General features: G+C 37.9%; 1 protein-coding gene across 8 annotated transcripts in view; it reads right to left on the bottom strand.

The window, feature by feature from the left end:
• The window catches only part of Cdc27 (cell division cycle 27), a 56,088-nt gene that overhangs the window by 20,011 nt on the left and 12,522 nt on the right, over nt 1-23,555 (bottom strand). For 2 of the 8 annotated variants that reach the window (XM_041635781.1, XM_041635784.1), the window contains exons 1-11: nt 21,408-21,475; nt 18,863-18,988; nt 15,401-15,498; nt 14,898-15,052; nt 14,584-14,795; nt 13,400-13,514; nt 12,651-12,766; nt 6,103-6,202; nt 4,822-5,029; nt 3,650-3,822; nt 489-641 (exon numbers count right to left, since the gene is read on the bottom strand). In XM_041635781.1, the coding sequence (XP_041491715.1) occupies nt 489-641; nt 3,650-3,822; nt 4,822-5,029; nt 6,103-6,202; nt 12,651-12,766; nt 13,400-13,514; nt 14,584-14,795; nt 14,898-15,052; nt 15,401-15,498; nt 18,863-18,988; nt 21,408-21,475 (1,524 nt within the window). Of the gene's footprint in view, nt 1-488; nt 642-3,649; nt 3,823-4,821; nt 5,030-6,102; nt 6,203-12,650; nt 12,785-13,399; nt 13,515-14,583; nt 14,796-14,897; nt 15,053-15,400; nt 15,499-18,862; nt 18,989-19,486; nt 19,635-21,407; nt 21,484-23,555 lie in introns of those variants that run through there. The other 6 variants (XM_041635777.1, XM_041635778.1, XM_041635780.1 and 3 more) reach the window with 6 other exon arrangements.

Raw genomic sequence — 23,555 nt, 5'->3', positions numbered from 1 at the left:
TGGAAACAAACAACAACAATCAAGCACAGTTACAGTATTTTATGCTTTCTTAAAAAAAAAAAAAAAAAGTTATCAAAAGTAGAAACTCAGTTTATTTAGAAAATTAGTTTCTAATTTTTCTTGTATCTAAACTTAATTTTGACCTTAGGAAACATATGTGTGCACACATTTAAGTGTGTGGGTGTTGTTCCTTGCTTTCCACCTTGTTTGAGACAGGGTCTATATTGTTCAGTTGTGTGCAGCAGGCTAGCTGCCTGCAAGCTTTTAGGGGTTTGCCTAGTTCTGTCTCCTCCCTGAAGAGGTGCTGGGATTACAGCAGTTTACACTATGCCTAGCTTCTACAAGGAAGGATGAATGGAGGAGGCTTTTCTGCAGCTTCTTACCCTGTTATCTGACTCCTGACATTTACTGATAAAGAATAACTGAATAAACACTTCATTAAACAAGTAAAGGAAAAGTGACTATTATTAAACAAACTGTAATCATACCTCTGGTGAGTTCTTATCCATGTCTGTTAAATCTTTTGAAAGAACTGAAAGAGCAACATCTTTCTGAAGATGCCAAAGTGTTGTAGAGTAGATCTCCATACCTTCAACTCTGTAATTCTCAATCCTTCTAACTTCTGAGAATATTCTTTCAGCCTGAAATAGAAAAGCGAAGAGAAGAGAAGAGAAGAGAAGAGAAGAGAAGAGAAGAGAAGAGTAAGGGCAAAGATGTTGCTACAGTTTACATATACAGGGCAATGCTGGTCAAAGTCTTCACAGGACCTAAATTCTGAAAGGATTATGCTTTATGTGAATTAGCAACAAGGATAACTGAACAAATCAACTGTAGGAAGTCAAATACTGAAGCAATCACTCACATTTAGTCTGCTTTTTGCATTTTAACTATGGGTAAAGACATGAAATTTGAAAAGAAATTTCTCTAAAAAAGAAAGAGGGGGCAGGAGAGGAGGCTCAGGAGTTAAGAGCACCAGCAGCTCCGCGGAGGAACTGGCTTTTGTTTCCCAGCATTCACATGGTGGCTCACAACTTTCTCAAACTGCAGTTTCAGGGGATCTAACACACTCTTCTGGCACCAGGCACATGTTTGGCACACATACAAAATAAAATTTGAAAGAGAGGAGTAGGGAGAATCTACTGAAAGGCTGAGTTTAAACCTTTGCGGTATAAACAAGGTCAGTTGGCTGCCAACTCTAGGGCACACTGGAAGTTGAACCATGACCTGCATGGAACTGCTGGGTTCCAATTGCCCTTTCCTAAGGTCTCTCTTGTTCTCCTTTTTCCTCAAAATATTCACAATTTCTGGAACTGTGCATCTTGTTTAAAAAACTTTAGAACTAGGTCCTACTGCGCGGTGATGGCAGAGGCACGTGGATCTCTGTGAGTTTGAGGCCAGCCTGGTCAACAGAGCGAGTCCCAGGACAGGCTCCAGAACTACACAGTGAAAGCCTCTCAAAAAACCAAACCAAACCAAACCAAAAACTTTATTAAAAACAAACAAACAGCTTTATAAATCCAACATATCCCCTAGTTTTATCACTTTATTAAGTTCAAAATGAAGATGACAGAAAATAAGGGAAGAATTTTTGTTTTAAATATTTACTTTTGTGTACGTATGTCACATACATGTGGGGACCCAATGTCAGAAAAGGGTGTCAAACCCCCAGGGATGGAGTTAGACTGCTGTGAGCTGGACCTCTGTAAGTATAGCAATTCTCTTAGTTGTTGAGTCATTCTCCAGCCCCAGGAAAGCACACTGATGAAACTGGGAACTTTTGCCCAAAACATGTTGATTTGGCATCTAGAAATAGTTTGATGTTTTATAAGTTCCCTCAAATCTCTTAAAAGTTGTGCGTTAAGTTCTTCCAAAGGACACAGGCTATAAGATAGTAGACACAGCAATTTGCCACACAGAAATACCTTTTGCTTTCAAAGTTTTCAGAAACTACTGTGACCTTGCAGAAGTAATTATTAGCTAGGAATGAAATTTGCTAAAGTAAGAGGACTGTGGCAAGTCTGAGACCAGCCTGAGCCACACAGTGAATTCAAGATAAGCGTGAACTACATAGCAAGACTTTGTCTCCCAAAAATAAAAAAGGAAAGCAATCCAGGTATGATGGCATATACCTGTGATTTCAAGGCTAGCAGAATGAATACAGTGAATTCAAAAAAGCATTAGCTAGCTACACACACAAAACCCAAACAAACAAATAAAAAACAAGTGATTATGAACTATGCAAACAGGAAGACAGGAAAAAAATACTAATTAAAAAAAGTTGAAAGGCTGATGATGCAATTTTCAGTTGGTAGAGTTTGCTAAGCATACATAAAAGCCTGGAGTCAACCTACATGTGTATTCATAAATTAGGGATGATAGTACATCCCTATAATCCCAATATCTGAGGAGGAAGGGGGCAAGAGGATCAGGAATTCTAGGTCATTCTGGTTTATACAGAGCCAGAGGACAGTCTGAGCTACATTAGACCCTGTCTCAAAAACAAAACAGGCAAGGTGTGTGGTGCATGCCTTTAAATCCCAGCATCAGTGTGTGTGTGTGTGTGTGTGTGTGTGTGTGTAGCCAGGGGTATCAAGTAAAAGATCCTGCCTCAAAAGAAAACAAAAAAAAACTATTATAAGGACATTATGCCTTCAATTAAACATAAATCATCTTTACAGATATAGTAAGCAGGTTTGTTTGTTTTTGTGCTGGGACTAAAGGTGTAAACCATCACACCTGGCAACAGCATTAAGTTTTAAAACATGTTAAATAATAAACATTCAGTTCAGTATACAATTCTGTATATTTTATAGAAAGAATTTACATTATAAATATTGATTACATGGCAAATATTTTCCTATTCAACTGAGAATAGAAATATTTCACATAACTTGATGACTATTCTCTACGAATCCTTTACAAGTCCACTAAATTTAAATTATCTCTTAATGCAAGAAATTATTTTTTTTTTGAGTCAGGGTTTCACTGTAGTTTTAGAGCCTGTCCTGGAACTAGCTCTTGTAGACCAGGCTGGCCTTGAACTCACAGAGATCCGCCTGCCTCTGCCTCCCAAGCGCTGTGATTAAAGGCGTGAGCCACCACCGCCCGGCTTGCAAGAAATAATTTTATTTAGAAATTATTATGCTAGCTAATTTTATGTCAACCTGACATATGCTAGAGTTATCTGAAAGGAAGGAACCTCAATGGAGAAAATGCCTCCACAAGATCCTGCTCTAGGGCTCTTTCTTTATTACTGATTGATGGGGAAGGGCTCCTGGGCTGGTGGCCCTAAATTCTTTAAGAAAGCTGGCTGAGCAAAGGCCCCGGGGAGCAAGCCAGTAGGAAGCATTCCTCATAGCTTCTGCATCAGTTCCTGCTCCAGGTCCCTGTCTTGCATGAATTCTGACCTCACTGCTTTATATGGAGCTATGAATAAAATAAATATATCATTTTCTCTCCAAGTTGCTTTTAGTCATGGTGTTTCAATACATCAACAGTAATCCTAACTATTATACATACCAAGAAAATAATTATATAAATATCACATAATAAACTAGTGAATATTGACCTTTTAGATCTAGCCTTACACATTAAAGTTAAATACTCTACAAGGATATATGCATAGGTTTGTATATCTTTGCATACTTACCTGCATGTATTCTGAAAGCTCAAAATAAGCCCGTCCAACTTGGCACAATACCCAACCAGTACTGTAGTGGTGAGAAGGTAGGTGGCTCAAAATATTTATAGCTTCTTTGCAGTTATATGAACACAAAGCTAAATAACCTTTTCCCATTTCACGAAGAAGACTCATCAAACCTTCTAGGAGAAAAAAAAATATAATAAACAAAGGAGAAAAAGACAACTTTGGTTTTCTAAAAAACCTAACCACAGATTTCTCCTTTAAAAAAAGTTCCAGTATCTGGATGGCAAGATTGCTTGGTGGTTAAAGCATCTTGCCACCAAGCCTGATGACCCAAGTTTGATCCCTGGGACTCCAAATGATGTATGCTAAAAACTAACTCCTACAAACTGTCCTGTAACCTAACACACACACACACACACACACTCTCAAATAAATGTAATAAAAAATATTTTAAGGGGGAAATGTAATCAAATAAAAAATGTTTTAAGGTGGGGGCTCAGTTGTTAAGTGCATTTTGTGTCCAGTTCCAAACCTGTAGAAATATTTTATTTATATTTTAATAAATAAAGCTTGCCTGAAGTTCAGAGAATAAAATAGCTGCACTGATCAGCCTTACAGACCTGACAATGGTGACAACACACCTTTAATCCCAGTAGCCCCCTAGTTGCCATAGAAACTGGTGGTAGCGGTGCACGTCTTTAATCCCAGCCCTAGAGAGGAATATAAGATGGGAGGAGACAGCTCTCAGACATAGTCTCATTCTGAGATTCCTGGAGGCAGGATCACTATTTTCAGACTGAAGTAGAGGTCAGAGCCAGTGGCTGGCTGTTTTGCTTTTCTGACCTTCAGGTTGAACCCCAATTTCTGTCTCTGGGTTTTTATCAATCGTGCTACAGTTCCCAGCATCCACCCAACAGCTCACAACCATCTACAACTCCAGCTCCAAGGGATTCACGCCCTATTCTGGCTTCTGTGGGCATCCATCCATCCACAGAAATACAAAGAGACAGAAATTTAAAAACATAAACAATAAAACATTTTTAATGCCAGTATTTATCTAAAAACAATGAAGGCATGAAGAAACTTAGTTAAAATACGTGTATAATAAAATAAAAACAACAACAACAACAACAAAAAAAAAACCGCAAGGACTACAGAAAGCATTTATAACAGACCTGCGGCTGCCTTTTGTAGGTTAAACGCCTGGATCTGAGGTGTGATTGTGGATATTTTCCCTTCTGAAATGATAGAAGAGTCCAACTTTGTAATTTCCAGACTGTCATTTATGCTGGGTTGAGTTATTCCTCCTTTATTAGTTTTACTTTTTGTTTTTCTGTTTGGGATTTTAGGTGGAAACTTCATTTTTAACTTTTTGCTATTCTCCTGTAAAAAGGGATAAATTGTCATGCTTATCACACTCAAAATTATTTTAGACGTCTTCATCGACATTTTCTCGAGTACTACACATAGAATTGCATAATCCTCATTAGTCTCTTTGTCTTAACCTGAAATTTTATAAAAACAAGTTTTCAGAAACTATTTTTTGTTTGTTTTGAAACAGGTTCTTACTTTTTGGCTCATGCTGACCTGGAACTTGAAGCAATCCTGTTTTTGCCTCCCAAGTATTGGAATCACAGGAATGAGCCAGCAGCTCTGACAGTCATTTCATTTTAAATACAATAGGTTAATAATAAGTTAATAGTGACTGAACTCAGTCTGCACTAAGGGTAGCTCTTTTCTCGTTCACTATTTAAAAATAGGAAAATGCAACACTAATTACATCAAAGCACTATAACCAATGGCAAAAAACATTGTATATATCATATCAAAAGTAAATTATTAATAATGTCAGTCAGCAGACCAAGAAACAAAATATCCCCTCATCTTTTGCTTTTAACCTTTAAAATAATTCTAGGAAGATAATAACATGATTGAATTTTCACTCCTTCTTTCCTCAGTGATAACATGTAAACCACAGACCCCATGAATATTTCCTAGTACTTAATGAATTCTTTTGCATGTGTATACAGTTTTGTGTCATTTCATCAAACAAAGGCATTTGTGCAACCAACCACAACAGTTATGGTGCAGAATTATTCTTTTAGAGCAAACCCATTTGCACTACATTTGAATAGCTGCATCCTCCCTCCAGCCTTATTTCCCGGTAAGCAACTGACACTTTTATTATAATTTGGTCATTTCAAGAATGACACATTTACCCAAGGACTAAGGAGAGTCACAAAAATTATAGCTAGTTCACCAAATAATAAATTATTTAGCTCAGCATGGTGGTGCATCCCTATAATCCTAGTACCCTAGAAGTTAAAGCAGGAGGAAAGCAATTTCCAGACCAGCCTGAGCTATATAATTTTAAACAAAATTAAAAACAAAAGTCTTTCCTTGTTTGAGATGGGGTCAGTGATGCATAGGAAGCAGTAAGCGACTGTGACCTTTACCTTGGTTGTAGAGCTGTCACTAGTGAAAAGGCGGGAACTTCTCCGAGGCAATGCGTTTGGGGGAGATGTAATGGTGGGGCTCAATACCTGAGGTGTTGTACTAAAACAAACAAAACAGACATTTTAAACCATTTACTTAGCTTGTGATCATTAGCTATTGTCACAATTCTACTTTATTAAAACATTCATTCATCATAGAAATATTTTAAAATTGGTCTTTTGCTTAGTTCCCTTTGGTTCTCTATGAAAACACAGAATTTAAAAATTATTCACAGGGGCTGGAGAGATGGCTCAGCAGTTAAGAGCACTGACTGCTCTTCCAGAGGACCGGGGTTCAGTTCCCAGCACCCACATGGCAGCTCTCAACTGTCTGAAGATCCAGTTCCAGGGGATCTGACACCTTCACACTAGTGCACATAAAATAAAGTAAATAAACAATAAGAAATATTAAAAAAAAATTCACAGGCTGGATGAATGGCTCACTGGTTAAGAGTACTTGATACTCTCCAAGAGGACCCAAGCTTTGCTCCTAATGCCCACTCTCTATGGCTCACAGCTGCCAGTAAGTCTTGTTCCAGAGGATGCTATAATCTCTTTTGGCCTGAGTGCACAGCATGTACCAGTATGCACAGGACAACCCCCCAACCCAATTAAGTCATTATAGAGTGGAGTACAGTAACAATCTTCACTAACTGAAATTAGACATTTTTACTTAAAACAATCTAAAAAATAACTTCTGAGTGAATAAACAAATACATCTACAAACAATTGTCTGGGGGCACCCATTGGCAAGCACAAAATATTAAGTAAAAGGAAAAGTTGGGCATGAATAATTTTAATGTGTAGTATCTGCTAGTAAACAAATATCACTAGAATAAATAGAAGCTTGACCAGCTAAATCAAAGGTTTCTTTTACTTAGCTAAAAAGAGTATGATCATCACTTTATACAGGTCTACTTGAAAGGCGAACTATAAGACAAGAGTTCTACTTTGAACTGAATGGTGGTCCTCTACAAGAAAAGAAAGAACTACCTGTTGAGTTGAGCCATCTGTCTGACCCAAATGTAAATACACACACACACACACACACACACACACACAGAAAAGGTCTTGTTGTATCCCTGGTTGGCCTAGAACTCTCTATGTAGATCAATACAATCTTGAATTCACAGAAATCTGCCTGTCTCTGCCTTTGCTCAGCTAAAAATGAATTCCTGCTTTAAAGATTTGGTTTATTTTATTTTCTTTGACACAAGAATCTAGCTATGCAACTCTGGCTGTTCTGGAATTCACTATGTAGAGCAGGCTGGCCTCACACTCAGCCTCTCAAGTGCTGTGAATAAAGACATGTATTTCTACACTCAGCTATTTTTTATATCATGCATATACACCAGTGCCTGCATGTATACATATGCACCAGGGGTATGCAGGCAGCTAGACGAGGGCATCACATTCCCTAAAACTGAAGTCACAGGCAGTTGTAAACCACCCAAATAGGTGGTGGGAAGTGAAGCTAGGTTTTCTGCAACAACACCCAAGTTCTTAACTGCTGGGCTGGAGATGGTCCTAGGTTAAGAGAACTGGTTGCTCTTTCAGGGGTCCTGAGTTCAATTCCCAGCAGTCACATGGTGGCTCACAGACATTGATGATGAGAACTGGTGCCCTCTTCTGGCATTCAGGCAAATATGCAGGCGGAACATAATAAATCTTTAAAAAAATTCTTTGCTTTGAATTCAATTATAACTTAGTTAGGCAGGGTGTAATAATGCTGATAATCTCTATAATAAAGGAAGCTGAGACAGGTTTTAATTCAAGGTCAGTCTGGGCTACAGAATGAGACCCTGTCTCAAAAAAAAAAAAGCTAAAATGATCTAATTAAGACTGAGTAAGGGTACAGTGAGACCTGTTTCAAAGAGCAACAAAAAGAGTAGGCAACAGGTCTGAGGATACAGCTCCTTAGCATTGCACAAAGCCCTGGGTTTGGCCTCTAGCATCACATAAACTTGATATACTGCTAAAGGGCTTGTAATCCTAGCACCCTGGAGGTACAGGCAGGTGAGCAATTAGTTTAAGGTTATTTTCAGATATACAGCAAGTCTGCAACCATTCTAGGATACATGAGACCCTGTATAAAAGGGGGGAGAAGAGACAGACAGCTTACAGACTAAGTAAATCTAAATACTTCATAACTTATGGGTAATTATTATTGGTTGTTCATCTTGGTTTCCAAATATTCTTGGCAAAAGCAACATAAGAGACAAAGGGTCAAGAAGCAGAGAGCTACGCTGAGTTCTTTCTCTCTGGTTCTGACCAGAGTCCAGATGATGAAATGGTGCCATCCATACTCAGGTAGAGTCTTTCCACCTCAACTAACCCTATTCGGAAAACCTCTCAGACATGCCCACAGGCCAGCCAACCTGATCTAGACAATCCTTCACCAACAGACCTTCCAGACCCTGCCGCAACTTAACAAATGAAATCAACCCTCATATCACCTGTCTTGGTCAGAAAGTTTTAAAAATAAGAAACCAACTAGTAAGTAAAACCTGTTTAGAGCTACTTTTAATCCATCCTAGACACAGTTCAGTGAAGGGAATCTTACCTAGTAGTAAATTTTACCTAGTAGGAACATTTTGGGGGAATCAATCCACTCTTTTAAAAGCTTTATTACTTACCATTATTATATATATATATAATATATATTATTTATTTACTTTTTATTTCATGTTTGTGTGTTTGCCTTTATATAAGTTTATAAGCATCACATGCATGTAGTAGCCTGCAGAGGCCAGAAGAGGGCATCAGATTCACTGAAGTTGGAGTTACAGTCAGTTGGAGCCCACCATGTGGGAAGCAAACCCCAGTCCTCTGCAAGAGCAGTCAACATTCTTAACCACTGAGTGATCTCTCCAGCAACAACTCTCGTTTATAGTATAATAAGAAATTTATCTTATCAATGTGATTACTTATAAAAAAAAAAAGAATTCTGACAAGAAGTGGAAAGGAATAATTTTATATTGCAGGGTAGTTTATAGGGAGGACAAATCTAGGAACAGTATAAGACTGACTTAGAAGACTGCATAAGGGTGACATAATTCTCCATCAAAGAAAAAGAAAGCTACGGCAGTTTTTAGGCTTAGAGGTTAGGACAGAAACTTTTCTATGTTTTTGTTAAGGTTCTGCTGGTTCCAAAGACTCACTTGATGCAAGTGGAGATTTCCCCCAAAGTCCGAGGAATCAGAAAATATGTATTTATTTCATATGATGTGAACAGTGTCTGAATTTTAAGTTTGTATTTGGTTAACTCGGAGCCTGACAATAAAAGGTGCTTGGCATATGTGATTATGTGTCAATTACTATAACATTTATTTTTTTTAAAAAAAACATTTTATGTGTATGGGTCAGAAGGCATTAGTTCCTCTGATATTAGTGTTATAGAAGGTTATGAGTCACCATGTGGATGCTGGGAGACAAACCTCGTTCCTTTGAAAAAGCAGTCATCTATCCAGTCCCAACATTAAAAGAAAAAAAAAGGTTTAACTAGCATCACTGTTTTAAAATATGATGGGGAGGGTGGACCGGAAGAGATGGCTCCCGTATAACTCCAGTTCCAGGGGATGGATGCCCTTCTCTGGCTTCTCAGGCACCAGGCATGTACATAGTGCACAGGCATACACACAGTTGAAATATCCACACACATAAAATAAAATGTCCTGGGAGTTACCAACAAATACCTTGGGAAATTCACACAAATGAATCTTAGAGGATAATTTATATAAAGAAAATGATGGGCTGGCCATGCTGGGAAATCCTTCATATGCATGGTAACAAAATATTTTCAAGGGGCTGAGAGATGGCTCAGTGGTTAAGAGCACAGACTGCTCTCTAGAGGACCCAGGTTCAATTTCCAACACGTATATGGCAGCTCATAACTTTCTATAACTCCATTTCCAGGAGACCCAACACCCATGGCAAAAATAACAATGCACATAAAATTAAAATATATACATACAGCACCAGGCAGTGGTGGTGTACGGCTTGAATCCCAGCACTAGGAAGACAGAGGCAGGTGGATCTCTGTGAGTTCAAGGCCAGTCTGGTCTATAGAATAATAAACTAGTATAGGCCCCAAAGCTGCAGAGAAACCCTATCTCGAAAAACCAAACGCAAACCAAACAAAAAAAAATATAGTTAATATAAATAAATAATAAATACAAGGTGTGTGTGTATGCATACACACATTCCCACCCTAAGTGTGTAAGCAGAGGTTAGAAAAGGGCCGCAGACAGCCTCCTCTATGGTTCTTTATTTTCATAAGTCAGTCCCGCACTGAACCAGAAGCTCATTTTTTTGCTAGGCTGGCTGGCAGTAAGCTCTCTGGATCCTCCTGCCTCTATCTCTTAGTGTTGGGGTTATGGGCATGCCTGGCCATGCTCAGGTACTCATGTCTCACAAGCAAGCACTCAGGACTGAGCTACCTCTCCAGTCATCCACCTTATTTTTAAAGACAGTCTCTATTAAACCTGAAGTTCACAGTTTTGGTTTGGCTGGCCGGCAGGAGAGGTTCCAGGACCTGCCTGTCTCCACCCAACATTAGGGTTAGAAAGAAGCACATGTGGACACACCCAACTTTTATGTGGGTGCCGGGAATCAATTTGAACCCAGGCCCTTTTGCTTTCACAACAAGAACATATATCTGCTGAGCCATCTCCTCAGCTACGCCCTACTCAGTAAAATTTCTTTTAAAAAAAATGACATCTAGGTACAGCGATACTCTCTTGTCATTACAGCTACTTGAGCCTAGTGAGACTAGCCTAGAAAACAGAAAGACTTCCAGAGAGGAAACTGCGGTCAGAATATGAAATAAATAAATATTAAAAAAATAAAGATGAAGCAGGTTTTTTTCTGATATGCAGAATAGGAAAAATTCATTACCATGACACATTACAGGAGATGAGATGACTTTTTTTAACGTTTAAACAATGATATATTGTGGGGGTTAATATATATATGGATACAAAACAGTTATAATATTCCCTGAGAGCATCAAAAAGTACTGTTGTAAGGGTTCACCACTTGAAGGCACATTTGATATATTAAAATATACACCATAAAGATGTCTTTGAAAAGAGAAAGTTGCTAAGAAATGCTTGGTTGCTTATATGGCAGTAGTCAATTGAGTTTCTCTTAATGCCCAGAACCCATCTGTGACTGGTTATTGGGAAAATGGGGTCTCCACAGCTGTAATCAAGTGATGATGAGGTCATAAAGGTGGGTACTGACCCATCCAGTATGATTGACATCCTTACAGGAAGGGAAATCTAGATACAGACATGGTCTTGTCAAGACAAAGGAAGACATGAACTATGCTGTCACAATCCAAGGATGGTCTGAGTATGGAAAGATCCTCCCTATAGACTTTGGAGGGGAAATGTTCCTCCCAACCTGATTTCAAACTTACACATTTTAAAGCTGGAGAGATTATTAGCAACATGGGAAGCAGGAAAAAGAAAAGGAAAAGGAAAAAGAAAGAGAATAAATTTGGTTTAAGATACCCAGTTTGAAGCCGGGCGGTGGTGGCGCACGCCTTTAATCCCAGCACTCGGGAGGCAGAGGCAGGCGGATCTCTGTGAGTTCGAGGCCAGCCTGGTCTACAAGAGCTAGTTCCAGGACAGGAACCAAAAGCTATAAAGAAACCCTGTCTCGAAAAATTAAAAAAAAAAAAAAATTACCCAGTTTGAGAACAGAGTGAGTAACACCTGGTCAAAAGGCTTTAGATGACAAGTATTTCAGATTTCAGCTAGTTTGGATTTCGAAATATTTGTATAAAAATCCTTACTAGTTAAGCATTCCTGATTCAAAAATGATAATATCTGAACTATTCCAAAATCTGAAGCCTTTTATGTAACACTGGTGCTCAAGGTCTTGTATTTTAGAGAAGTTTGGATTCTCAGATCAGGGGCTCAGTCGGTGTACTTCACTACTTGTAGCTTAGGAAAGTGTCCTTGCTGCCAGTTCGAAGCCAGTGTGGGATTCATAGTGAGTTTCTGACTATTTAGGGTCATATCAAAAAACAAAAAGAGAAAAAACCAAACAAGCAAAAACCAGTAACAACTGCCTGCCCTACAAAATAAAAAAAAACCCCAAATCCCACCACTCAAGTAATTCTTATAACAGGACTCCTGGCAACTGCAGTCTGCAAGTTGGCACCACTCCAACATTACAGTGATAGTGATTTCTTTTAGATAGTCAAGACTGTAATCAGTGACAGTCTAAAGTTTGACTTTATGATCCATGTATTGAAATAAATAATGGGAGGAGAATAAAATCTGATTTGCCATGCGTGGTGGCAGACATCTTTACACAGAACTTGGGAGGCAGAGGTAGCCAGATCTCAGCCTGGTCTACACACTGAGTTCCAGGACAGGCAAGGAGTAAAGAATATAGAGACTCTGTCTTAAAAACAAAACAAGTAAAAACTAACAAACAAACAAAAACTTTAAGGAAATAGACACCATAAAAAATACCTTAGACACCATAATAAATACCTTGTTTGTGGGCCAGAACTTTGCGTTTGTGCGACAAGAATTGGAGTGACCTCTCGACTATTTCCACTCTGTGAGAAGACAGACTTCGTTCCAGTTTGACCCATTCTGGCAACAGACTGTAAAACACAAAAAGTCTAAGGTTTGTGATTATAGATTGCACTGTAAGCGACAACACTCTATGATGTTCCTATCTGCATCTTCTCAATGAAAACAGCTCAGGGTATGTGTCATCTTAAAACAATCACTACTATCACTATATTGTGTTAAAAGACAGCTATTTGCCTCAATATTTAGGAATTAATTTGCTATATATAAAGAAAACAATACAACAAGATTTATACTTTTCCTTTCGTATTTAGTAACAGAATTAAACAGGAGTCTAAGGAGATAAAAAAAAATCACGTGGTGCTTTTCTAAATTCTAAAGACACTGTTCTTTTGCTTCACAATTCCTTTCTAGTTTCTCTAATGTTTCACTTATTGCTTTCTGCTTGCTTGGAAGGGGAAGAACAAGGTCTCTGCCTCGTCTGACATAATTGTTCAATGTGATAGAAACAAATCTTAAACATAGTTAAGAAATGAATTAGATGTATGTGTCTGATGTATCTGAAAGGCTGTGACAATAACATTCTTTTATAGTTTGGTAACTCTAAGGAAAGAATAATTATATAAAGTTGGATTCTCTCTGAAATAGAGACTGGAATTTTAAATAAGTTTCTTTACCCAAACTACATTTTACACAGAAAATACCTTTTTTGTAGGGGCTCCGGTGGATGGCACGTCAATTACAGAAGGTGTGTTAGTGTAGTTTTGTAAATAGGATCCATCTCCAGGACTTGGGGTTTCTAATGGCAAAATCCCAAAACTGAGAAGAGGTTGAAATCAAGGTGTCAAAAAGTCATCAAGGCATATATAAAGCAGCAGTATACTTAAATTAGAAGGTCTAAAAGGAAGAGAATGGCAAATCAGTCTTGGGGCAGTGAGGATCTGAGGGGCAGATTTAAAAATGAGCTGTGAATGTAGAGTACTCCACCCACCAGAACTAAAAAAAAAGGACAAGGACCTAAATTGAACAACAGTTGCTGATCTTAGAAATAGACTGCCTTTATGAAAGCTAAGATCCAAATGACAAAAATAAATTCCAATTCTTGGAACAATGGAGACAATGTCCTAGAAATTACTGGCAATTACCTAATAACTATCGATATAGTTATCCACTGGTCTCTGTAGATGCCGTAATCAATCTCCTAGTCATGCTATTTCAATACCTTCCTGGCTTTGAGACTCATTTATAGTCTATTTTTTTGTGAGTTTTGTTTCATAGTTCTCAGTATATAGCCTTTGTGGCAGGTTATTGTATAAATACATATACCATATAGTTTTTAATAATTTTGACAACATATTTTAAAATGATAGGTGTCAATTTTCTTCTAAGTTTTAGAAAAATGAACTGATAACATTGCTGTAACTATATCATAAACAATATTTCAATTTTTACTGCTATCTGTAGATGCACAGCCATAAATAGTATCTTTCAATACATATACTAATTGGGTCATATTTTAAACACCTTTTACCTCTGCTTTATTTTGAGAAAGGTCATTATATGCCATAGGCTTCTAAGTAGCTGAAGAGAATTTTGAACTTCTGATTTTCCTGCTTCCACCTCCCAAGTACTAACTAGGATTACACATTGAAGCCTTGCCCACTTACACAAGGATCAAACCCAAGGCTTTGTGTCCACTATGCAAGCAATCTACCAACTGAGCTACAATATCAGCCCTCATATTTAATTAAAAAATTTTATACATGTATTTCTTCAGAATGCCACTTTCTCACACTGATTTAGGTAAGATGTTGCTTATATTAACTTGCATTATAATTCAAAGATTATTTACATTAGAATACATTTTAAAATATATTGTGTGACTTACCTTGGGGTTAATGGGCTAAGAGCAGTTGGTCCTCCTAATAAACTTCGACCAGTTTTTGGTTTATTTTGAACCTGTTTAGACAATATGGAAGTACCCGTTCCAAGGGGGACATTATCTGGTGAAATTACAGCTGAATCAATGTAAGACACGGAGGAATCTGTATTTAAGGAGTACTTTGAATTGGAAGATTCTAAGTTCAGTCTGTTTAATTCCTGAAACAGAAATTTTCGCTCATGTCACTTATGATGCACTGTTTAGTTCCCATAATTCTGCTGGGTTTCAGAATATTCTGAACATGAGAAGGATACACTTACGATTGTGTCCTGGGGTGTTTCTGTAAGAACTGTCTCAGGCTGTCTGTGAGATAAACTGTGGTTAGATACTAGAGTTGTACAAGTGTTGGGCAAACAGCTGCTAAAATTCTGTATAGATGTTAATTTAAATGTTTGGTCAGGATCTGGCTTTTCACCTGTGAAGACCAAGAGACAAAAAACAAAAGAACAACAACAAAAAAAACACCAAAAATTTGCCTCTGAAGGATAATCTCTTTTCAAGTATGCATAATTAGACAGAAATAAAGTCTTATTTAGAGTTTCAAAATTCTCCTGTCCATTTAAGTTAATCAATCTTACCCCTCCCAAAGCACAAACAGTAATTTATTGTGGAAGTTAACCCGTAAAGATGTAAATTTGGAAAATAAATTACAAGTTTTAAATATCATAAATCAGAGCCAGTAAGATGGCTCAGTGGCTAAATTAAAGGTCGGCTGTCCAACCTGAAACCCGAGTTAAATCCTGTCCCCATCTCATAAGCTTACCTATTTCACATAATGATTCAAAGGGAGACCAGAGAAAAGGATTTAAACTAAGGCTCTTTTGGTAACATTCTGATCCTTTGGCAAGCCGATCTGTCTTGCTGTGGAGAGAAACAATAAATTAAACAAACTATAAACCCCAAAGCTTTTCTTATAATTTTTGATATAAAAATCAGATCACTCTTATATATAAGTTCTTACAGCATTCTTTTTGAGGCTTCCCTAGGTTCTTAATTTCTCTTGCTTTCTGAGATTATGTCATGTGGCTCCAATTAGCCTCAAATTCAATCTTCCTGTCTCAGATGACAGGGTTCTATTACTGTGCTCTGTTCTCATTGCATTCTCAGACTTTTAAATTTGTTGACAGATAAAAAACAAGACCGGGTATGACAAAACATACATGCTCTAATCCCAACACTTGGGAGGCAGAGTTAGGAGGATCTTTATGAGTTTACGAGTCTGGTCTACTTGATGAATTCCAGGCCAGTCAAGGGCTACACAATGACCAACAAGAAATATAGAAAGGAGACAGCCAATGCTTCAATTTTTTACTTGTTTTGAAAGCAATTTACATGAATACAAAAATTTAAATGATCAGATTTCTTGTTTGTGTGTGCTTTCAAGACAGGGTTTTTCTTTGTAGCACTGGACATCCTGGAACTTGCTCTGGAGAGACAAGTTTTATTTTTTATGTATGTATGTATGTATGTATTTATTTATTTTCATAGCCCTGATTGTCCTGTAACTCACTTTGTAGAGCCAAACCAGGCTGGGCTTAAACTCACAGAGGTCCGCTCATCTGCCTCCCAAGTCCTGGGATTAGAAGTGTGTGCCATGTAATGAAGAGGGAGACTGATGCTAACCGGGTATAGAAAAAATTAGTGTTGAAGCCCTGGACCAATTATACCCTGATCACTCTGGGAAGTATCAGAGTGGTCCGACTGCATGTTAACCTTTTAAAATGGAGAAAAGGAGGGTCAGTAGTTAAGATTCCTTTCAGTTTAAAAAATAAACAAGACACATAAGCAAAACAAACAAACAACACACACACACACACACACACACACACACAAACTCTAGTTGGTTCAAGGTTCAAATTCTTAAGTAAAACTACGGGATAAATAGACTGTTTAATGTGCAGATTGTCAGTAAAGAACTCTTTGGAGAAGTTTCACTTCTAAGCTTTCAAGTGAGCACATAACAGCATAAATTTAAGAAGATAAGAATGTGGGCTAGGGGTGGGGTGGGATCTCATGGTAGAAGAGTTACTTAGCCCAGCACTGAGAGGAAAAGGAAGTGTTGTTCATAAAAACAATAAACATGGACAAAGACAGGAGGAACATGAGGCAGAAAAATCATACCTAATACCATTCAGATGAAATCAAGCAAAAATAATTGTCACAAGACTGACTAAATCACCTACCAGAATATAGAAGTAACTTAAAAATAGGAAATGAAGAAAAGGCATATAAAGGCCATTTTCTGAAATCAATAAAGTTAAAAGTAGCAAATTAACCCATGGATATTTTCTTTTCTTTTTTTTTTTTTTTTGGTTTTTTCGAGACAGGGTTTCTCTGTAGCTTTGGTGCCTGTCCCAGAACTAGCTCTTGTAGACCAGGCTGGCCTCGAACTCCCAGAGATCCACCTGCCTCTGCCTCCTGAGTGCTGGGATTAAAGGCGTGCGCCACCACCACCCGGCCCCATGGATATTTTCAACATAAGCTTAAGAAAACAAAAAAAACACAGGGGCTGTGGAGTGGGCTCGGGGTATAAGAACGCTCACTGAAGAAGCACAAGGACCTGAGTTCAAATCCTCAGCACTCATGTTTAAAAGCTGTGTATGACCATAAGTGAGTCTGTAACCCCAGTGTTGTGGGGTCTAGTGACTGCCAGGATGAGTTTTCGGCAGGGAAAGAAACCCTGATTCACAGAAGGTAGAGTGATGTAGCAGTAAAACCAATGTCCTCCTCTGGCCTTAGTGCACACATGTTGCAAACACAGAATAAATAAGTTATTTCAAAAAATGCTAAAGGAAAGAGCCAGAGAGACCTCAATATCTGAGGGCTGACTTAAGCTTCTGTGACTATCCATCCCTTCTACACTTGTTTTCAGCAGTTCTAAAGGAAGGGTACTTTTCTATCTAACCTAATCATATTTAAAGAATATTTCTGCTTCCTTTAAGATTTACTTTTTTCAACGCCCACTCATAATTCTATCGATCCCTTCAAACAGTTGATTGCCCTCAAACATCTACTTTCCTTGAGAAGTCTTCTTATGGAAAGAAAGGATTTTTTTTGCTACCAAGTCTCTTCTATTGTACATTTTACTCCCTTCCTTCCCACTCGGGGCCAAGGATGGAACCCAAGGCCTGTCGCACTGTGCTGGGCAAGGACTCTGCCACCGAGCCTTTTATTCTTCTTAACCAGTAGAACCAGTAGGCTCTCACTTGAACAAAATCTTGCCTACTTTTTATCAATTTCCATCTATTGTTTTCTTCCTTCTCTATTACAAACAGGGTGGGGACTGTGAGTTTAATACTCCCAGGACCAAATACTTCTTGTGTTTAGCTGTAAAGAGAGAATGACCTCAACTTTCTTTGAATGAATGACAAAAATAATAATACTTGCATGGTAACATCCAACTCCATTTTTAAGTAAATGAAGATATTATCTTTCCTTATTCTAGTTCACAAGTTTTATGAATGACTTGATGTAACACTTTTACACCTGAAAATAACCTCCATATTCAACAAAATCATTTATTCTGCAAAAGTGTCATTTCAAGTTTGTTTCTAGACAAGAGTCTCACCACATAGCTCAGCGTAGCCCAGAAGTCACAACACAGACCAGCTGGCTTTGAATTCTTAGAGATTAGACTAGATTGCTTCTCCCTCCCAAGTGCTGGGAGTAAAGGTACGTGCCACCACTGACTGGCCATTTTTTTGTTTTGGGAGTAGGCTTCAATCACTTCTCTCATAATTGTAACAGATAGCATTTATTACATGCAAAATACTTCATGGGCAGTTATAAATATTTTCTATTAATCTACTCGACTTCTAAAGTACTTTTTAAAAACTGAGGGAGACTCATGTTACTATTATATAATGATAATTCTAAGTTCATGCAGCTAAAAATTCACTTCAAAGATTACTATATATTGATAGAAAACATAGTCTAGTACCAAAACCTGCCTTGAAGTTTAGAAATAGTAGAAAGTCTAGAAAGGAGTAGTAGGAATATTTAATATCAAGAAAACAAATTTTCCTCGCTTTTTTTAAGTGAATCAAACACACAAGTGCTCTCTTTACCTAAGATAAGAGCTTGTAAGAGTTTTTGAGGCTATGTGGAGAGCAAAATGGGATCAGCATTGCTACTATTTAACAGACTTAATGAGGTCACAATGAGGTCAGGAACTACATGTATATGCATGAGACCCTTTCTGGTATTCTGAATCATTCTCACTTACCAATATACATGCCCCAACAATGAAAGAGTAAAGCAGGCTGAATCACCAAACTCATTGACAATATCTTCATGGCTTTTTTGCTTATTAAACACTCCACCAGATAAGATTTGTTCCCCTTCTGCAAGCCTTTAAAATATAAATTAATTTTAATACCAATATAAAAGCTCTTCATAAAGATATCTTCATTATTATCGTGAGTCTAATGACAAATATAGTGAAAAGTTAACAGTATTTTTAGAATAGTGGCAATCATGTACTTGGAATCATTGAGAAGCTAGAAATTTATGACCTTAAACTTTCAGTTTTGTCTTTAAAATCAGAACTCATTAAAATTCAATTTCTATATGGACAAATCTAGTCTGAACAGCAAATGTATTACTCATATTAAAACAAACATTGTTTGCATGCTTGCATGAAGCCTGGGGTTAGAGATCCCCAGAACCAGAAGAGAATTATCACCATTATAGTGAAATCTTCCATGATCAAATTAATGCCATAGTCAATTTAGTAAACATTTCAATTGTTACTCAAGAGAAAGGAAGAAGTCAGAAGTTTGTTAGAAGAATTTTATCTAAAATTCAATAGACATGTAACAAAACTAGCTAAAGAAAAATTAATACTTACTTGCTGAGGTCAACACAACATTTTGCAAGCAGGTATTTACACTGTGGGGTAGTACAACTGTGTCCTTTTAAGAGTCTATATGCTTTATATGCCTTTCCTGAGCGGTAGTAACAGGTTGCCAATAAAAACAAGGCTTCTTCTGAATGTACTAAGACATTAAAAAGAAAGAAAATAAATTGCTACTAATCAGCATATTACATAGTAGTTACTCAATAAACAAGTTTAGCAAAAAAGAAATTAAGCCTATCATGTAATTAAAAATAATTATTAATTCAAATCTGAGCTATGGAGAAATCAATTCTTGACAGAAAAGGTAAAGTTGGTGGCCCATATCTGTCTGTAATCTCAGCACTCAATGGGTTGAAGCAAATAAATCACGTCAAGTTCTAGGTCAGTCAGGCTATATATATATAGAGAAAACCAGAAAAAAACAAACAAACAAACAAACAAAAAAAAGTCAGTTTGCTAGTTTCTGATCATCTCTCCACAAGAACCAGGTAGTAGACACAATGGAGCTAGTGATATCTTCTGTAAACACAGAGGAAATGCAAACAAACACTCCTACCCTTCAACAGACACCAGGAAAGCATCTTATTTTAGGTAATAGTTTTCTAAATAGACCTCTTATGAAAAAAAAAAGGTAAATTTTACTAGGAAGGGAAAAATAAACCTTATTACTAGAGTCAAAATATTTCTTTTTTTTTAAAAAATATTTATTTATTATGTGTACAATATTCTGTCTGTGTGTATGCCTGCAGGCCAGAAGAGGGCACCAGACCCCATTTCAGATGGTTGTGAGCCACCATGTGGTTGCTGGGAATTGAACTCAGGACCTTTGGAAGAGCAGGCAATGCTCTTAACCTCTGAGCCATCTCTCCAGCCCCATGAGTCAAAATATTTCTGCATTAAGATGAATGGATTAAAAAAAATTCCTCTCTAACACCAAATACTAAATTATATTCAAGATAAAGCAAAGTTTGGGGCCTGGGAGATGGTGTAGTTGCTGCCAAGCCTGAGGGCCTGAATTAAATCGCTAGAACCCACAAAGAAGAAAAACAACTCTTTCAATCAAGTTACTTTCTGTCTTCCATATAAGTCACAGCATATGCCATCCCATTAAAAAAAAAAGTAAAAAATTTTCTGAAGAAAAAAACATCAGGCATTGTGATGCACACCTTTAATCCCAGCTCATGGGAGGCAGAGGCAGGAGAGCTCTGTGAGTTCGAGGCCAGCCTGGTCTAATGAAAGAGTTCCAGAACAGCCAGGACTGCTACACAGAGAAACCCTGTCTTGAAAAACAAACATAAACCAACCAACAAACAAAAAAGACAGGCATAGTGGCTCAGGCCCAAAACCCAGAACTTGGGAGACTGGGAGTTGAGATCAAGGCCAGTTTGGGAGGGAGAGCTTGACTAAAAACAAAAACAACAGATCTCAAGTGAGTAAAGTGCTCACATTCAAAATACCAGGACCTAACTTCAATTCTTTGGATTCTGGTACATGCTTATAGGTAGAGGAAGAATTCTGGGGCTCACTGGCTAGACAGTCTAGCCTACTTGAAAAGTTTTAGGCAAGAGACAGACTGTTTAAAAAAAAAAGTGCAAAAATGCCAGAGAAACAACACTCAAGGTTGTCCTATGGCTTCTGCACACACACCCAAATACACAGGAACACACACAAACAAGGCAGAGAGGAGTTAGAAAGGTAGCTGAGCAATTAAGAATATACAGTGACTGGGGTTCGGTTCCCAGCACACACATTTAGGCACAACTCTAACTCTAGGGGATTAATAACTTTAGAGGATAATAAAATAAGAAAAAATTTAAAGACAGAATGAATAAATCTTGATAGTCATAAAAAGTGATGGAATTTCATATATTTCATTCATTTTTGGTTCTATACAAATGAATAGATCACAAACCTTCTGCATACAGTCGCTCTGCGAGGAAAACTGCGTCTCGGTAAGCATAGTGGTTTAGTGCTTGCCATATAGCAGCCTGTGAACAGAGGGGAAAGGCACATAAATACATACTTCTGGCACACAGCCTTGAACATAATACTCAAGTTCTTATTTGTAATTTATGTTATTTTTGTTTGTGCATGCATGTGTAGCGGGTGGACGTGTGTGTGGCATGGTGTAACAGGAGGTCAAAGGCTGACCTCTCTCCTACCATGTATGCCCTAGGAATCAAAATCTGGTCATCTGGCTTGGCAGCAAGTCTGTTAACTTGCTGCAGCATCTTAGCAGCCCTGGTTATTTTTATTCATTTTACATGTGCGTGCAGGCACTCAGAGGTAGGGGGTGGGTAGATCCCTTGGAGGTGGTTATGAGACCACATACAGGTGCTAGGAACCCTGTGGGTCCTCTGTGAGAGCAGCAAGTGCTCTTACCAAGTGAGCCATCTTTCCGTCCCACTTTTACCAATTTAAGTGATAAAACTGCAACAACCAGAATAAATTCTAGTGTGCTAGAAGTTTCTCACTATATGACTTCTAACATATCTACATTTACTCTCTCAATCCTTGCATCAACTTCAGATCTCCTACCTCTGTATATCCTTTTTCTCCACCAATAACTTGTTCATCCCCAAAACCTAGTTTAAAATAATAATCCATAAAAATTCCTTAGCCCATTCTTCTTTTTACCCTCATTCCTTTTATGAGATAGATTTTAAATTTTTATCCTTTTTTTTTTTTTTTTTTTGGTTTTTTGAGACAGGGTTTCTCTGTGGTTTTGGAGCCTGTCCTGGAACTAGCTCTTGTAGACCAGGTTGGTCTCGAACTCACAGAGATCCGCCTGCCTCTGCCTCCCGAGTGCTGGGATTAAAGGCGTGCGCCACCACCGCCCGGCTTTAAATTTTTAATAATGTGGTAGAAAGCCGGGCGGTGGTGGCGCACGCCTTTAATCCCAGCACTCGGGAGGCAGAGGCAGGCGGATCTCTGCGAATTCAAGGCCAGCCTCTAGTTCAAGAGCTAGTTCCGGGACAGGCACCAAAGCTACAGAGAAACCCTGTCTCGAACCCCCCCCCCCAAAAAAAATAATAATAATAATATGGTAGAAGAAAAAGCTTCTTAATTTTTTTTAAAATAGGGGACTGGAAAGAGAGAGTTCCAGGCTATGGATTCTCTCTCTTTCTCTATGTACATATGTACGTATGTACATGTTTAAATGTGTCATATTTCTATGAATAGTTAAATACAATTATTCCAAAATACTTTCATACAAATCAATTCAATAATGCTCAATCTCATGAAAAGGAATATTTACAATACTGAATATCATCACATCACACTAAAGAGATTCATTAGGGCTGGAGCAGTGGTTCTCAGCCTGTGGGTTGAAGTAGTTATGAAGTAGCAAGGAAATAATTTTATGGTTGGTGGTCACCACAGCATGAGGAACTATAAAGGGTGAGAACCACTTCGATAGAGGGTTTTCTACTGATTGGGAAATAAAGATGGGATAAGGAAAAATAAAAATCATAAGGCCACTAAACAAAAACAGGATCTGCTAGAAAGGTTTGCTGGATTACTCTAGGATTCTGCAACCATTAAAGCCATTTTTAAAAGTACCAAACATATGCTGTGCAGAACATCTAGAACCCTCATAAAATGCGCCTCCATATTTGCTAATTTACTGACATGCTATTAGGCAAGGACTCTATTCCTTCTTATGTATTTGTAGTATATATCAACACAGCACAGCAGTAATAAATACTAAGTGTTCAAATTTTTTTCTGTTTTTTAATTTTTTTTATTTGCAGATTCTGGCAAGATTTACTATTGCTCATCTTTAGCCCACTCTTCCCTCTACACCCCTCCTTTTATTAAGACAAGGTCTCACTCTGCAGTCCTGCCTGGCCTTGAACTCGCTCTATAGACTAGGCTGGTCTCAAACTGAAAGCGTAATGTGAATCTGCCTCTGCCTGAGATTATAGGTGTGCACTTACCACGTGAGCCATCTTTCCAGCTGAGAATTACTAATTTAAGTGTTAAAACTGCAACACCCATAGTAAATTCCACATTTCACTAAAGTATGACTTCCACTTTTTTTTTCCAGTTTTTTTTT

The sequence above is a fragment of the Microtus oregoni genome, unplaced genomic scaffold (assembly GCF_018167655.1).
Source record: "Microtus oregoni isolate MIOR12 unplaced genomic scaffold, Mior012 000048F_ref0000485, whole genome shotgun sequence".
NCBI classification, from domain to species: domain Eukaryota; kingdom Metazoa; phylum Chordata; class Mammalia; order Rodentia; family Cricetidae; genus Microtus; species Microtus oregoni.
Note: the sequence above shows the minus strand (reverse complement) of the source record. Positions and strands in the feature narration are given on the sequence as shown.